General features: G+C 36.3%; 1 protein-coding gene and 1 long non-coding RNA gene across 6 annotated transcripts in view; one reads left to right on the top strand and one right to left on the bottom strand.

The window, feature by feature from the left end:
• LOC123630384 overlaps positions 1-2,769 on the top strand; it is a 35,039-nt gene extending 32,270 nt beyond the window's left edge. Inside the window, exon 3 of the long non-coding RNA XR_006732666.1 lies at positions 2,609-2,769. This is a non-coding gene — a long non-coding RNA (uncharacterized LOC123630384). The remainder of the gene's footprint in view (positions 1-2,608) is intronic.
• The window catches only part of TP63 (tumor protein p63), a 212,833-nt gene that overhangs the window by 20,725 nt on the left and 174,284 nt on the right, over positions 1-17,824 (bottom strand). For 3 of the 5 annotated variants that reach the window (XM_045539921.1, XM_045539918.1, XM_045539922.1), the window contains 5 exons: positions 8,619-8,805; positions 6,473-6,588; positions 5,331-5,440; positions 4,516-4,652; positions 2,692-2,774 (listed from right to left, as the gene is read on the bottom strand). In XM_045539921.1, coding sequence (XP_045395877.1) covers positions 2,692-2,774; positions 4,516-4,652; positions 5,331-5,440; positions 6,473-6,588; positions 8,619-8,805 — 633 coding nt within the window. The remainder of the gene's footprint in view (positions 1-2,691; positions 2,775-4,515; positions 4,653-5,330; positions 5,441-6,472; positions 6,589-8,618; positions 8,806-17,824) is intronic. The other 2 variants (XM_045539919.1, XM_045539923.1) reach the window with 1 other exon arrangement.

The raw sequence follows: 17,824 nt of genomic DNA, 5'->3' as shown, positions 1-17,824 counted from the left end.
ATGTGCCTTACAGAGAAAACATATGTGTTAGATAAGCTTCATTCAGGCACGACTTACAGTGCTACTGGCCATGATTCCAATGTTAATAAGTTAACAGTATCAGTATAAATTAAATAGGATGTCTTTCAAACAGAAACACACATAAAACAACATTATATGTTGATCTGTTGACAAAATATTGTGACTAGAGCTCAAAGGAACCTAATCCTGCATTTCTCTTAGGAGCAACGGTTCTGTATTTATTGACAGTTTTTGCAGTGCTTTTATAAAACATTACTACCATAAAAAATGAGAATTGACCGACCATAACTGTATCTGGTAGGACAAAAGTTTTCAGCTGGGATAAAACGTGTTTCTATCTTTAAGAGGGTCCCTTAAAAGCTTTAAGAAATATGAGCAAGGCCAAAACTAGGGTGAGGCAAAATGGGCACTTAGGGCACATGCATGGCCCTGAGAGTTAGTGCCTACTTATATTTTCCACCCTAGGCACTACGCCTGCCTCCCCTCACCCTGAATATGAAAGGCAGAATTTGTCAGAATTCAGAAATGGAAAAATGTTTCTACCTTTTGTTGGGCTCCTACTCATCCCAGCTCTGGGGTCCCTTCTTTAAGAAGCTGTTCCTGACCTTACCCTTCAAGTCTGCATCTTTGGTCCTTCCTCTGTGCTTCCATATCTCTATGCCTACCTAGCTCTAGGGAAGCATTATTTTATTACCTTATAACTGTTTGTGTCTTCAGTAGAGGGCACGCTCTTTGAAAGTAAGACTTTCTGTGCCCTACTGATCTCTAAATGCTTAGGGTCTAGTATATTTGCCACTCAACAAACACCAACTAAATACATGCTAACTTTATTAATAGAGCTATTCCCCCCACAAATTTCAGTTTGGCTAATACTTCACCAAACTTAAGATTAACTCATTATAGGGTACCTTCTTCATTAGTACAAACTGAAATTTTAAAATAGCTTTTCAAGTAGTTTCTATCTCCTTGGCTGAAAACATATTAAGTCTTTTGGAATATTTAGTATATTAGGGTAATGTTTTACTTAAAGGTCACAAGTCAGTTTCCATACATATCTTGAGAAGCAAGACACTGAGAGTCTCAGCTAACTCAGTGTCTGACTGGTCTATTGGCAACCTATTTCCCTGAGGGCCAGGGCCCAAGGAAGGTGGGGAAGAAGGTGGGGCACACCCAAACCTGCTGAGTTGCTTTAGTTCAATCCCAGGGAGGTGGCTCACCATCAAATCTCCTGGCCCTGTCTGCCCATACATATCTCATGTCACTTTAGATGGCAACAAGGGCTATACTGGTCACCAAAATTTCACTGCCACTCTAGACAACAAAGACCTAACGCAATAAGAATTCAACTAACTACAACTATAGTCTAATAAAGTGACCTCATTTGTGACCTCAAGAGAGCTAATGTTGCTCGTAGAAAAGAATGAGATTCTTACATAATAATTGGGCCAAGCCTCCTGGCTATTTACATACACATTCATCCCTTGGTATGCGCAGGGGATTGAATCCAGGAGACTTCCCTGTCCCTCTGGCCCCCCAGATATGAAAACTCTCAGATGGTCAAATCCCTTATATAAAACGGTGAAGCATTTGCATGTAATGTATGCACATCCTCTGTATGCTTTACCTCTATATTATGCATAATACCTGATACAATGTAAGTGCTATATACATAGTTGTTATACTGTTGTTTTTGTATTATTTTTATTATTGTATTATTTATTGTTGTATTGTTCTTTAAAATAACAATTTATATTGCTATTTTTTATTGTTTTTTTTCAAGTATTAATACTTTTGATCCGCAGTTGGTCGAGTCTGCAGATGTGGAACCCACAGATAGGGAGGGCCAACTGCAATTGAGGATTCTGCCTGGCCTGGCTTTCTTTAAGTGCTAAAAGACATCACAGTCAACTCTATAATTTCTGTATTATCAACTTTGTGAACTCTTTCTGACAAAATTTTTGGCCTAAATTGGTATGGCCATGCTGTTTAGGGTAATCTTATCATTCTCCGATAAAGAAGTACAAATTAATTTTAAATATTTGGGTAGAAAAAGTTCTGTTAGGAGGGTGACTTCAACTGGGTGGGCAGGTAAGTGCAGAAGCTCACACTATTAATATATTCCAGAACTGTAGCAGGAAAGGATAATTTACTAAATTTTCGAAAACATATATTATTTCTATTTTATAACATTAGCCCCCTCTCAACAACCATATGGACTGAATATGTGTGTCCCTCCAAAATTCATATGTTGAAATCCTGATCCCCAATGTGATGGCATTAGGAGGTGGGGCCTTTGAGAAGGTCATGAAGGTGGAGACTTCATGAATGGTATTGGTGCCCTTATAAAAAAAAAAGACCCTAGAGACCTCTCTAGCCCTTTTCACTATATGAGGATATAAGGAGAAAATAGTAGCTCACAACTTCAAAGAGATCCCTCACCAGACCAACCAGGCTGGCACTTTAATCTCAGACCTTCAGCTTCTAAGACTGAGAAAATAAATTTCTGTTATTTATAAGCCACCTAGTCTATGGTACTTTGTTGCAGCAGTCTCAACTGACTGAGACATCTCCTGTCCTGTTGCCACAGCTAACCAGAAGATGACCATATAGTAAAAGATCATTTAAAGAAGGTTAACATGAAGCATCCATGGACACCTAAGGGAGACTCACTGGTAAGTATAACAGTTCATCATCTGGGGATCTTCGTTTCTTGATGGAAGTCATCTGGATACCATGTGTGTTCTGACGAAAAGCTGGCGGAAGAAAAATGCAGGTTTTACCCTAGAAACATTTCTGAAGAAATTACACATATTAAACATATTAAATATGTATTTGACATATTTAATAATTAAATATTAATATCAATAATAGTAAACAGATAGTAGCACCAGCAACACCTGTGAGATTAAAGATTCTAGTCCCAAGAATCCATTTAATTGGTGACAATTGATTTTAAATTGAATGTGACCCTAGCAATAAAGCGGTGGGGGAAAGATGGGAAAGAATAAATGAGAGAATGAAATCCAAGATGCTGGGAAATGGCCTTAAACCCTGTCTTCCTGATGTGTATCTGTGAACAGCCATTAAAGAAAGAGAGAAATTGGTTTTGCATTTTATTTTTCAGATCATTCATCTTCCAAGGAAGTAACGCAAGTTGTAGAAGTTGTCTTGCCAATAGTAAAATTAGTGAACTAACAAGTGATATATTCCTAAGTTTTCCCGAATTAGAAACTACATTCAGGATATAGCTTTAGAAATGATCCTTCCACCAAACTAGTGAAAATGTCTTATTGAAAGTCATTAATTTGTAGGTGACTGAGGCGATTAGGGAATGAGCTTAGGAACTACATTACCAGGCAGACTCAAGAGTAAAATTATAACAGAGATAGATATATATGCATGTGTGTACATGCATAAAATTTTTATCATATATGTGAATTTTTGAGGAATGATCAGAATAGGAAAAGTATATCATACTGAATAGTTAAAAGCTGATGGTGATGGGTTCTCCCATAAAGCATAATTTTTATTTCCTCTGATAGTAATCAATGATAAGATTAAATCCTTTTTCAAAATAAAATAAAAAATTCTTTTTCAAAAATAAGCCATACTTTAAACCCTTGTTGAAGTGATATCAGGCTTATACAAGGGACCTTCTAGAATTAAATTTTGGCACAAGAAGCACAGGGGATCAGTGATTTTCAAACTTTGTAAGTGGAGTCCTAAGACTCTGTAGAGGTGAACCTCATCAGCAAGGGGAGGTTGAAGGTAAAGCGTGGAGCTACAGATAACTCCCAAATCCCACTGTCTTCAACTGGAACAGCTCTGCTTTATTTTGCATTGTAGGTCCCTTGAAATATTCCATTATTAAAAAGCTTTCACTGATTAAAAATACAAGTTTGAAAACAACTCATAATGTAACTGATGCCCCAAGAAGGTCATACATGTAAAGACTCCATCAAGCCCAGATCTGCATACTCTGCAGACTGTGTTTGGTGAAATACGTCCCAAATTTTGCTGTTCTCACAGAGTCATGAGGTGAATAGATGCTATTTTCAGTGCTGACGCTTAATAATGGAAAGATAAATGTATACCAATAGGCTAAGACACTGGTTTTAAAACTGTAGCTAGAATCACCAGGAAGGCTTACTAAACACCAATAACTGTGCCTCACACAGTTTTCATACAGAAAATCAGGGGCCTGAGAAGTTGCATTTCTACCCAGTTTCTAAACAATGCTGATGCTACTGGTGGAAGTCACATTTTGAGGACTGCTGGACTAAGAAATCTCACAATGGTTATTTGTGTTTATAAAGCTGTATTACAAACCTGGAATCCATTTAAATGCTGTACCTAATCCCACTGGCTCTGGGGCCTCAAGTTATACTTTCTGCTAAAGCTCATGGGTCTTATGCAGATTCTCCAATATCACCCCATGCCCCAACATCTGGAAAGGAGTCAACCCTACCCCATTTGGCCACTACATCTACTTACGGCGCTTCGTACCATCACCGTTCTTTGTGCTATCCGAAACTTGCTGCTTTCTGATACTGTCTTCATCTGCCTTCCTGTCTCTTCCTGGGCAAGCACAGATCCGGGCCTCAAAGCAGCGTCGGCCCAGGACTTGCCCACTACGAATTAGGAAAAAAAAAAAAAGGGATAAAGGGTTAAATTCAAAGAATTTTAAAGGTCTTCTGGAGTTCTCCCATTTCCATTTCCAATATTGACCATCACCTGTGCATCATCCCCACCACCAGCTCAGCCATGGCTGCTTCGAGGATGGATGCTGAAGCACTCAGCAGAACACAAAAGTGCTTAATTGCCACAAGCAATATTAGTAAATAACATTCCATTTGTTCTGCAAAGAACCTCCAAGCCATTAGCTGAACAGCTGTATTTAGCTACATATTCTGAAGGAAACTTGAGTTAAGCCAGTGGATGTCTCAGGATAAAATCCCCTTAGGCAGCCCAGACTTATTCAAAGAAACTGCCAAATGCCTTGGGGGCCACATGAAAACAAACACTGTCTAATCAGAAACAATACCAGTCAAATGTCAAGAATTCAGGTATGAAGCCACTTGCACACCTTCCCAGCTCTTTTTCCCTCCCTCTACCTACCCTCATCTGTCTCTGCTTTCTTAGATCTTTTATGTAGGTGTTTGCAGCAAGGATTTAAAGTACAAAGGACAAAATCAAGGCTAGCTCTCTGCTATACATGCAAAGTTAATGATAAAATAGACACAGTTTCACTTTGCCCTCTCTCTGCCCATGATTTTTTGGAGAATGACAGTTCTACATATGCCACTTACTCTCTGGTTTCCAGAGTAACAATGATTAAAATTGGACGGCGGTTCATCCCTCCAACACAACTGCTGTTACACATGAAATTGTACAAGACTGTCGTGAATTCAGTGCCAACCTAAGCACAGGGGGAAAAAATTGTGTTAACAATGGCTTGAACTGATCCACTTCCTTTTAAATTCTTCCCTCTATTTAAAGCATCCCAATTCTGAAGTGATATGCTTCCTTCTAGGAAGGCAAACTTTGAAACTCATTATAAATTTTTCTTTGCCTTGCGTCCTGGGAAGCTTAAAAATGATTTTTGCAACATTGGACACTACGTTAGGTGAGACAGGCTATAACTGATTTTTGATCCTGTTCATTTGCAAGCTGATCCACATCACCCAATTCAAATACGCTATACCACATACATGAATATCACTGAAAAGGGAAAGCTGGAAAAAGTTACCAAAACAGCAGCAATGCTCCAAGGATATTTTCCCTATGTGGATAAAACACTGTGACATAGATTTGAATATACACTTCTGTTAATAGCACTCTGGAGTTCAAAATGTTCTCAGAATTAAATAATCCAGTGCAAAGTGCACATTTATGGGTAAGGCAATTGAAGCCCAGAAAGAGAGAGTCACACGTCAAAGGTCTACATAGCAAGGTAGCAAACCAAAGAACTTTGGGTTCCTTACTACCACAAGACTCCGGTTTACATAACAGATTTACAAATCTGCCATCTGTTCCTTCTGACTTTAAGAGATTCCTCTTAAGCATCCTACTTACTGACTAGTGTAAAAATACTCGCATCCATTACCATTGCACATCCACTCCCAGGGCAATTGCCAGCTGGATAAAGCAATGGTACGTGTAAGCCCAATTCAATTATTATCTGCCCTTAAGATGGGAACATGGGCACAGAGCCATGTTACCCAGTTAATTCAGCACATATTCGGAGCTTTGAAGGAAAGGCATGTGGAGAATAGGGAGAAAAGATATACAAAAAATGTTACACATTTGCTAGAAACACTCCCTCCTGTTGCTGAAACTAATGCTCTCTCAATTCTGCCCATTCTCTCTCTCTCACTCTCTCTCTACATATACACATATGTGTGTGTGTGTGTGTGTGTGTGTGTAATTTTAATTATTTGTTTATTTTTACCTGGGGTGGCTCATAAGGTACCAGCACACTCTGTCTTCCTGTGATGGGGTCTTCCACGTATTGGGCATGGCTGTTCCCTTCTACTCGAATCAAATGACTAGGAGGGGCAATCTGTCCTGCAGAACAGAAAAAGGCAAAATAGTTCCTTACCTTCAAAATAAAGAAAACAAAATAAAACTTCATAGACAGAATGTTGGTGGCCAAAGAAATGGTACGTGTATTAAAGGAAATATACAACCTTGAAAAAAGGAGTAGATCCTGTTGCCAGATATCTATAATACATGAAGGTATCTCAACATTTACAGCAATGAAAAGGGCTGGAATGCTCATCTATATTTAAGAGAACAGTCTTATGCTTTGCAGTTTAAGGTTAACAAGTCAAGCTTTTATAGAACTCTATAACTACATCTTTGACCCATCCATGGAGAGCATTTTGATATCTTCTGTGGAAAATGGAAGGAAAAGGGGAAAGTTAATAAAAAAAGAAAAAAATCAGTTGGACTGTTAAAAATGTTGCCCAGAAGTCTGACCAACAAGGATACTAAATAAGCAGAAGACAGCAAGGATATGACTTTCACTTTGCTTATTCTTTTCTCTTCCTCCATTTTCAAATCTTGCGTTGGTTATAAAGGTAAGAAACTTGCTGTCTTTACTTTTCTGAAGGATTCCCAGGTTGGGGACAATAAAAGACAAGTAGGTTTTAAAAAGAACTTAGGCAAAGTCTTACAGAATTTTGATACACAAAAAAGGAAGATGCTCTAAGAATTGGCATTCATAAAGCTGTTCTTAACCTTAGGCCATGTAGTTCCCTTCCACAAAAAAATATTCAATAAAAGTAAAAAGCTAAATGTATCATGATGTTCTCTGCAGCATCATCTATCACAGTAAAAACTAAAAACAACTATTACTCCAAAAATGAGAAAACAGTTTAAAAATATTATCATCTTGATGGGACACAGGCAGTTAGGTAAACTGATAATGAAGCCTATCTATATGGGATATTGTTTATGGCATATTATTAAGTGATAAGTAAGACAGAAATGTATGGATAATGTTATGTTGACAAGGACTAGGAATGAATATATAAAAACAGTTGGGTTAAGGAGGATTTTGACTTTATTTTCTACTTCAAAATTTTATCCATTCTCTTTCTTCCTCCATTAATTTTCTCTACAATCTATTATATTCTCTATATTTATACATTCTATTTACCAATCCTTATGTTTTTAGTATTTTCCTATAAAGTACCCTAACTTTCAACCCCTTTTTCAGTGTCATCACTCTTCGATGATTCCTTATGCTTTCCCCTATCCTACTTTCCACTTTTCAGTATTTTCTACTTAGTCTCCCTTCATGGAACCATTATAACAAATTTCAGGGAACCTTTGGAAATAGTGACTCCTTCTCCAAAGCTGTTGGATCTGAGGCTCAGAAGATAGGGCATGGCTTAGTCATGGACACAGAGCTGAAATAACGCCCTCAGGATACCTGCTCCCCTGACTCCCAGTCTTTCATTTGAATGTCCCCTCTAGGAGTGGGGAACCTGTGGCCTCGGGGCCACATGTGGCCTTCTGGATCCTTGAGTGCAGCCTTTTGACTGAATCCAAATTTTACAGAACAAATCCTTTTAACAAAGGGATTTGTTCTGTGAAGTTTGGATTTGGTTGAGGGGCCACACTTGGGGATCTGGAGGGCCACATGTGGCCTTGAGGTCGCAGGTTCCCCACCTGTGTGCAGCGGAGTCCTCCTGTCTCTCTGGGAAAGAAGCTAAAGCTAAATAGCATAGCCAGGGCCAAGAAGAACAGCTACCATGTTATTCTCCTTACACTCTCTCATTTATAAAAAAAGGAAAAAAAAAAAAAAAAAAAAAAAAGGAAGGGAGCAGTAGGGAGTAGAGAGACCAATCCAGGCAGTCCAGGTCATCTAGTAATTACTAAAGTCAAATTATTATAAATAGTTCAAACACCGTGAAAGTCACAAATTTACTTATCATTATTTTTGGACACTGTCAACCAAAATGGCAAACTGAGCTGCAAGCAGATTGTAGAAGTCTGAACCAGGTAGGCAGGTTCCAAACAAAAATACCCACAGGATCTTGACCTTCAAGGAACTTTATTGAACAGTTACAGATTCTAAGGTTCCTTACCCTCATTGAATTCACGGCTCAGCTCATGGTTGGGGCAACGTTTTACCACCTCGGTGACGTGCTCAGCTTTCTTGTAGACGGGCATGGCGCGGATAACGGCGCCCTGAGGAGGTGGGGTCATCACCTTGATCTGGATGGGGCATGTCTTTGCAATTTGGCAGTACAGCTTCTTCAGTTCAGTAGAATACTGCTTAGAGAGGGGGCCAGGGGTGGAGGGAAGGAGACAAGCAACAGGAGATATTGTTACATTCCAAATCAGAACAGTGAAAATATATCCGCGTTTTATAGCCTTTATAGATGTATGTTTGCCATTGGCTACTACATATATGATGTATGGCAATCTTACTAGAAGAAATCATAGTCATTAATCAAATTCATAATTTTTTGCTATTTTACTTAAAATCCTATGTTTACAAAAGGTTTTATATTTATCAAAGCACATTTATGCTATTATTTTCTGTTATTTAGTATCTTCTCTGTAGGATGAAGAAACTGAGGCTCAGAGGGAGTTTAAATGATTAATACCATGAGTAGCTTCATAGATAACCAAAAACTAAATGGAAAAACAGTATTTTCACGTATCGAGTGATATTGAACAATAAATCACAAAGACAGCTTTCTGCTTAGCAGATTATAATTAATCCAGCCTTTAAAATACTTTAGAGAGACTCATAGGAGTTAGGGTTCGTGGAATTTGTTTTAAAATGGAATATCCAGCAGAGATTGGAGAGATCTAACCTGAGGTTAACCAGCCTGAGAACTGCAAAGCAGGAGCTCTCCCAAACTATTGCACATATCTTCTAATGTCAGAGTGCAAGGGAATGCAGGAGCTAGAACAGACCTTTCAGTCCTATACTCCCCCAAACAACTGGCCTAATGTAACACAGCTAATCATGGCAGAGAAAGAGTCCAGATGCACATCTTTTCACTCACAAGTGAGTGAAACTTTTCCTGCCCACTCTTCCTTCTTCAGGGAGAGAAAGTTCGGTGGTGGCTAGTTGGTTGCAGAATTGGCAAAATAGGGTAGAGAAAGCATGAGACTTCGAACCAAATAGAAATAAAAAGGTCCTATCCTGTGTTGCTTCCCCTCCTTCACCTCTGAACAGAAAAGCAAGTCTCCATTCTAATCCTTACACCTCTGTTCTCGGGGCCAATGCCCCATATCACTCCATTCTTGCTCACTCAGATGCTGAGGCAAAACCACCCAGGCACTGGAATTACTGGCCAAGAGTGGGGCACCTAGTAACACTTATCCAAACAAAGGGTAAACACGCACACAGGTTGCAATCCTAAGTTGGCAGCAACATCCTTCCAGGGCAAAGACACCGGGGAGCTGGAGCCAGAGTGGCAAACAGAGTCATTATTGAGACGTCCCACCCCAACTTTCACTGAGTGCTAATACACCACCAAAATCCACATTTAATGTGATTGTTTTATCTCTTCCTTTTGAAATATATTTATTGAAATGACCTTTCTTTTCTCCTAAGTATTTCAGTACATGAAATTTTTAGTTAAAGATTTCCCAATGCCAGAAGAGTATTGCAAAATCAGTCCTCCATGCCCGCAGGCCACGGATTAAATACAGCAAAAGGGTTTTATGTAGCTTGAAGAAATAGGAATCATGCCAAGGTTCTACCACAAAAATAAAATTTTACTTGGGAAACACTGAATAAACTCTAGATGGATATTTCTGCTCTTGTGTTTTTAACCAATGACTTTACATTGTTTCAGAACATATTAAGAACCATTTTTGTTGAGAATGCCAAGAGAATAAGCATATCCATTTGTGTTTTTGTTAGGAGGTATATAATACATAATCTAAACATGAATTTCATAAGATAAACCTTAGGAAAGATGACTGAAACATATGCCTGTCAGCTAACACCTGAAGGCAAATAAGGCATCCTTCCAAATATGTAAAGATTGCAAAAATGAAGGATAAGTATTCAAAGTAGGACAGTTTCTGAAGAGAAACATTCCATTTCAATAACTGATATACTATAAATCAAGCTTGACAGACTAAAGCATAAAAGCACTAAGAATAAGGTTAAACATCATCAAGTACTGATCCACACTTATTGTCACAGATGGGGGGTGCATAATCTAATTTCTGAGTTTAAATAATGATAAATAAAAATAGCTTCATCGTTTACCAAATTCCTTTGTAAGAAATGTAATCCTCACACAACCCTATGAGGAAGGTATTAGAGGTATACAATGTCTTATCTGAAATCCCTGGGGCCAAAAGTTTCAGAACCCAGAATTGTTTAGATTTTCAAAAGGGAGTAAAGTTCATATAGCATATACTATCAACATTTCCAGCAGGATTTAGGGCAGTACCCCATGATCAAACATTAACATTTCTGCAGAATTCACAAATAATTCCCACTAACTGCGAAATGACTGTCAAGCCTCATAGCTTGGGCTGGGTTTCACCTCCAAATGAATATGCCACAAACTCAGAAAATCAAAACAAAACCACATAAACTTTTAGTTTTAGAGCTCTTTGAATTTCAGGATTGTAGATAACAGACAATAGACCTGTACTATTTTCCCTATTTTACAGATAAGAAAGTTAGGGCACAGAAAGGACTTGTTTGAGGTCACACAGAAGAGACGCTTCTAATTTCCAACATTGTGGCTCTTTTCTGAATCAAGTTAAAATGTATTCAATCTTCTATAAATTAAACTGGAGCTCAGAAGTGGTCTACTTAACATCAATTTCATTTTACTTATTTCTCAGTCTAATGTTTGCCAATTTAATTGTGGTTTAAATTAACATTTCTCTGATGATTAATGATGTTGAGCATCTTTTCATATACTTGTTAAATTTATATTTACATATAACAAAATAAAACTATATTATATTTGTTTTGTATTATTTTATATACTTATAGGCTATTCTTTTTTTGAAGTATCTGTTATAACATTTTGTACTTTTTTAAGTTTAAATTTAAAAAACTGTAATATAGACATTTCCCCCTGTTGTTATATAGAAATTCCACTTTTTAAGTTTTATTTTATTTTTGATTCACACATAATAATTGTACATAGTAATAGGGTACAATGTGATGTTTTGATATATGTCTACACTGCATAATGATCAAATCAGGGTAATTAGCATATTCCTCACCTTAAACATTTATCATTTCTTTCAAAATCTTGTCTTCTAGCTATTTTGAAATATACAAAGCATTATTGTTAACTATATTACCCTACTATGCAATAGAACAACAAAAATATTCCTCCTCTCTAACTGTAATATTGTACCCATTGACCCACCTTTCCCCATTCCCTACTCCCCAGTCTCTGGTAACCATAATTCTACTCTCAACTTGTATGAGAACAACTTTTTATATTCCACATGAGTGAGATTGGTGTGAAATATTTGTCTTGCTGTGCCTGGCTTATTTCACTTAATGTAACGTCCTCCATGTTCACCCATGTTGTCGTAAATTACAAGATTTTATTCATCTTTATGGCTAAATAGTATTCTACCGTGTGTGTGTGTTACACTTTCTTTATCCATTCATCCACTGATAGAAACTTAGGTTGATTCCATATCTTGGCTGTTGTGAATGTGCTACAATAAACATAGGAGTGCAAATATCTCCTTGATATACTGTTTTCATTTTCTTTGGATGTATACCTAGTAGTGGGATTGCTGGATCACATAACAGTTTTATTTTTAATTTTTTGAGTAACCTCTATACTATTTTCTATAATGGCTGTACTAATTTACCATCTCACCAAAAGTATGTAGGGGTTCCTTTTTTCCCCACATCATCACCAACACTTATCTATGTCTTTTTGATAACAGAAATTCTAACTGGAGTGAGGCGGTATTTCACTGTGGCTTTGATTTACATTCCCTGATGACCAGTGATGCTGAGCATCTTTTCATATACTTGTTGGCTATTTGGTATGTTTTCTTTTGAAAAATGTCTATGCATGCATTTTACCCAATTTTTAATGAGATTATTTGGGCTGTTTGGGGTAATTTGTTAATTGGACTGCCTGTGTTCTCAATTTGGGTTGTAGGAATTCTTTATATATTTTGGATACAAGTCCTTTATCAGATATAAATTTTTACAATATATTTTCTCCCAGAATGTGGCTTGTCTTTTTTATCTGCTTTTCTAAAATGGTTAATTTTAAGGTATTATCAATATTTTTCCTTTAAGGCTCTTGCTCTTTGTATCCTAAGAAATCTTGGCCTATTCCAACATTAGAAGGATTTTTTATGCTTTCTTCAAGAAGAGTTATAGTCTTAATTCTTCTATTTAAGAGTATATCTATTTACAGCCAATTGTTATATTAATATATGGTATGAAGGAAGGGTCAAAATTCTTCTTAACAGATATCCAATTATTCTAGCACTACTTGTTGAAAAGATAATTTTTATCTTTTCCTTTGTTCAATTGCCTTGGCATCTTACTTTTGAAAATAAATGTTATATGTGTTCAGTTCTATATCTGAACACTCCTTTTTCTACTGATCTGTATGTCTACCCGTATATCAATATCAAATTGTCTGGATTACTCTAACTTTATACTAAATCTTGAAATCAGGTAGTCTAAGTCATTCAATTTTATTCTTCTTTCTCAAAATTGTTTTGGTTATTTTAGGTCCTTTGAATTTCTATATAAAATTTACAAGCAGTTTGTCAATTCCTGTAAACAATGCCTGGTAAGATTTTGAATGAGATTGTGTCACATATATGGGACCCTCTTGGGGAGAACTGATATCTTTGCAAAGTTGTGTCTTTTAACACGTGAGCAATGATATACCTCTATCTAAGTACACTATCTTTAATTTCACTCAGAAATGTTTTATAAATTTCAGTGTGCATTGTACATATTTGTTAGATTTATCCTTTAGGATTTTATTTTTTAAAAATTGTTATAAATGGCACTGTATTTTTAAATTTAAACTTCTAATTGTTTCCAGTATTTTTTATACTAGGTCATGTTTTTATACATGATTAATTTTGGTATATCAACTATGTATCCTGTGACTTTGCTAAAATTATTTATTAGTTCTAATAGCTTTTTGTACATGTCCTATGATTTTCTACATCATGTCATCTGTAAATAGAGTGAGTTTTACTTCTTCCTTTCCAATCTGCATACCTTTTAATTTTTATTCTTAACTAACTGCAAGAATTGAACTAGGATTCAATTCGCTACTGTTTTCCTTTTTTAAAAAAAAATGTAATTCTAGATCATTAATTTTAGACTCCCATGTTTTTCTAAAATAAGCATTTAATTCTACCAAGTTTCTTCTAAGTACTCCTTAGATATATCCACAAAATTTTGACATACCTAATTCTTCATATTGAGTAATATGTGAAGCATTTATTTTGGGTGTTCATATCCAATATAACAAAAGATAATACTTACATTACTGAGAAATATAACTCTTTCTCTAAGTCTTCTGATTGTTTCATGGGTTCCATTTCTAGCTCAAACTTATTTTCCCCTTTGCACTTTTCTTTACCATTCTAAATAGATATTATTATTGCTGTCCCTAGGATTCTCATAGCTCTAGGTAGGTTTTTCCTACTTATAGGTATTAAATAAAGAACTCAGTTGATTTTATACCTAAAAATAAAACCATCTATAGCTAAGAACATTTTTTGCTTATGGAAGCCCATTGTATTAAATTTCCAGTAGCTCTCTGGGTGGAAGGCAAACATTTCAAACCTTATATTTGAAGGTGTAAAGTATCTGGCCCTACGGTGTTGTCACTACGAGAAGCAGTTATAACAGATTAAAAACTTATATCAACTTCTTCCCAAGTTCTTTTTTTCTACAATATGCCTTTTATTCATAACAACATATGCACATAAAAATTCTAGAAATAATGATATTCCCCTTACTCTGAGATACACGCCATTAACATTTTAGACCTTTTTATGTGTGCACGCGCTCTCTCTCTCTCTCTCTCTCTCTCTCTCTCTCTATCTCACACACACACACACACACATACCCTTATTCAAACTGAGGGTATAATCACAAAAAGTTTGATATCTTTCCTTATATACAATTTAACATATTATGAACATGTTCAAATTTAAAAGCATAATTTTAAGTGGTTGCTGTTATAGTATTTAAAAAGGATATACCATGATCTATGTAATCATACCTCTCTTATATGGTATAAGTTTTACTCCAGTTTAAAAATAACACTGTAGAGCACATTTTAGTACATAAATCTTTAGTACATAAATCAATTTGAGATGCATCTCTTGAAATGGGAAAATTGAGTCAATGCATATTTTAGTGTTATAGAAAATTCCCAGACCAATCTGAATTTTCTTCCTTTAATTTAAGTAAGCTGCTTATTTTTCCCTAGTTTCTTATAGGATTTTATCTTTGTTTAAAAATAAAGTGATAATGTTTCTAAACGTGTCTTTTTTTTAAGTGAAATTACTATACTTGGAAATTGGTGGGCACTTTTAGCTAACATACTTAAACTCAATGCAATAACCTTTTTATTTAATTGTATTTTTGTTCCTTCTGCTGGTATTAATTTCTGGCAGTGTAAGTTTTACTTTGGATCCCCACTTTATAACCATGATACATTTTATGTACTCAAACACTAATCTTTAGTATTTTTCCTTTTGTTTACATTCTGCAAAAGCTTTTCAAATTTGTCCTCCATACCATGTGTATGGTTATCTATAGTTAATATTGCTCTATTCTATAAATAATACTTTTAATTCTTCTACTGTAGTTCAAATTTCCTTCCTTATTTCATCTATATCCTTTTTACCAGTAATCTTTTCATCTCAGCCTGCTATTATAGGTTTATCATTTTCCTCTCCAACCTCATATAGTGTTTATATTTTATTGATTTGTACTGAAGCAATCTTCTAAACATTCCTTCTAGTTCTTAGAATGCGTTCTTTGATTCTCTAAAATGATATTTCCCTATAGATAGGGTTTTGTTTTTACTATAGGCTCTTAATTTTGTTGTTTTCCATGAATGTAGCAAGGTATAGCCAGGGCTAGTATTTGCACCTTTCATTTCTCTTTGGCATTTTTCAATTCAGTTTTATCAGACTTTTAAATAATAAAATCTCTACAGGATTCTGATTCTGTCAATGGCTTGAGTTTCCAGCATTTTTCTAGAATCCATAATATTTTAGTGGAAACTTAGGAGTGACTACACTAAAAGTTTCTCTTCAGTTGACATTGTAAACTAGAAATTTCAGATCTATTTCTTCTCCCCATCTGTACATCATTCAATAATTATCCAACAAAGATTTGCTGAGCACATACTATACAATGCTAGGTCCTCATTCTGTATTGGGAACAGAGAAAAATACAATTTAAAAACCTTGAAATGCAGGATTTTATGCACCCTCACTACTTAGGATGGTACTTGACATATAAAATAAATTGAAAGAAAAGAAATCACTCTATCTTTATCCTCAAGTTGCTCACAATATAGAGGTAGAGTGAAGCACAAACAACCAAAATACACTGGGTATAGCAAAGCTATGTGAAAAGTTTTATGGGATTACAGAGATACAATGATTAACTATCAGGTAATAAATCTGATATTTGTTGAGCATGTACTATATTCCGGGCTTTGTTTTATGTTTGGAAATTCAGTATTGAACAAAAACAAAGACCATGCCCTAAAGGTGCTAACATTCTAGAATAGACAAATAAATGCTATGCTAGATGGTGGTCAGTGCTATAAGGAAAAGTAAATCAAGATAAATTTAAAGGTGATAGAGAGCCAAGAGCCAGAAGTTGGGGGATGTAGCATGAGGAGAATATTATTTTATCCAAGATTGTCAGGGAAGGATTCTTTGATAAGATGGTATTTATGAGAAAACCAGGAAGAAGTAATGGGCTGGGCCAGGCATATGCCTGGGGAAGTGGTGTTCCATGTACTAGAGAGAGCAAGGGCTAAGGTCCTAGGTGTGTATGCCTGCCATGGAGGCCCGTGCATCTGGGCAGCAGTAAGCAAAGGCTACAGTGGTAGGGGTAAGATCCAAGATGAGAGAGAACAGGGTGTTGAGATCATGCCAGGCCTTATATGGCAGGATAGGACTTGAGTTTCCTTGATGTTAGATGGGAAGCAACCAGAGAGGTTTGAGCAAGTGATGTGATCTTATTTTCCTTTTAATAGGATCATGTTAGCTGTTATGTGAAGCACAGACTTTACAGAATCAAGATGGAAGGAGAGGGATCAGTGAGGAGGCAACTGCAAATAATCCAAGTGGCAGATGAGAGTGATTGGAGCAGCAGTGGAAGTGATGAAAAGCTACCAAACTTGCTGATGGGTTGTCTGGGGATAAGAAAGAAAGAGAAAAAGCAAATGTATTCAACTCAAGTAGAAAATAAAATTTTCATAGAGGTAGTGATATTTCAACTAGGCCTTAAAGGAGAAATTATCATTGACCAATTGGAATGTACATCCAAGAAAGGAGGAAGGGAGAGACAAGAGGCAACAGCAGGCTTCCTATGAAGAGAGAACATTATGAGTAAAAGCAAAGAGAGGCTAACTGTGGGTGAAATACAGATAGACTGGGAGGGAAGGAAGAGAAGGTGTGGACCAGAAAACATTAAGGCTAAGCTAGGAAGGTACTTACCAGATTCTGAAGAGTCTTTGGTGTCACAGAAACCGTGAGAGTCTCTCAGCAGGCAAAGAAGAGTCACTGATGATTGTAAGGCAGAGGAAAGACCCAATCAGTTCTATGCATTCAGAAATACAAAGCTGGCAGAAGCAAGACTGGGGCAAAGTAGGAAGAAGGGAGACCCACCAGGAGCTATTCAGGCAAGAAATGAGAACTGCCTAACCAGGGCAGAAGAAATGAAAGGAAAGGTAAAGAGATGGGAGGCACTCCTTGGCCTTATGAAAATGCAGCCTTCTTGTTTTCATCATGAAAGATATGCGTGGAGGTACCAAAACAAACCAACAAATGTTAAGTCTTAGAATAAAAGATGCTTCCAAAAATAATACCAGTTATTTGCTCATCCCTTTTCTAAAATCAAAGCAGAACAAATGAGTTAGTTTCAAGATAAGGCTCCCAATATTCAACAGTCAATTGAGAACTGGCTTAGTCATTGGAATCGTCAACAAATAGAGAAAAGAAAGGATAGTTTTAATTCTGGACGAATAAAACAAAACCAAATAGCATGAGGTAATGCTGGAATTAGTAAGCCAATTTTGTTGTGAAGAAGGAA

This window comes from Lemur catta, chromosome 1 (genome assembly GCF_020740605.2).
Source record: "Lemur catta isolate mLemCat1 chromosome 1, mLemCat1.pri, whole genome shotgun sequence".
Lineage (NCBI taxonomy): Eukaryota > Metazoa > Chordata > Mammalia > Primates > Lemuridae > Lemur > Lemur catta.
The sequence above is the reverse complement of the archived record's forward strand: the minus strand, read 5'-3'. Positions and strand labels throughout refer to the sequence as shown.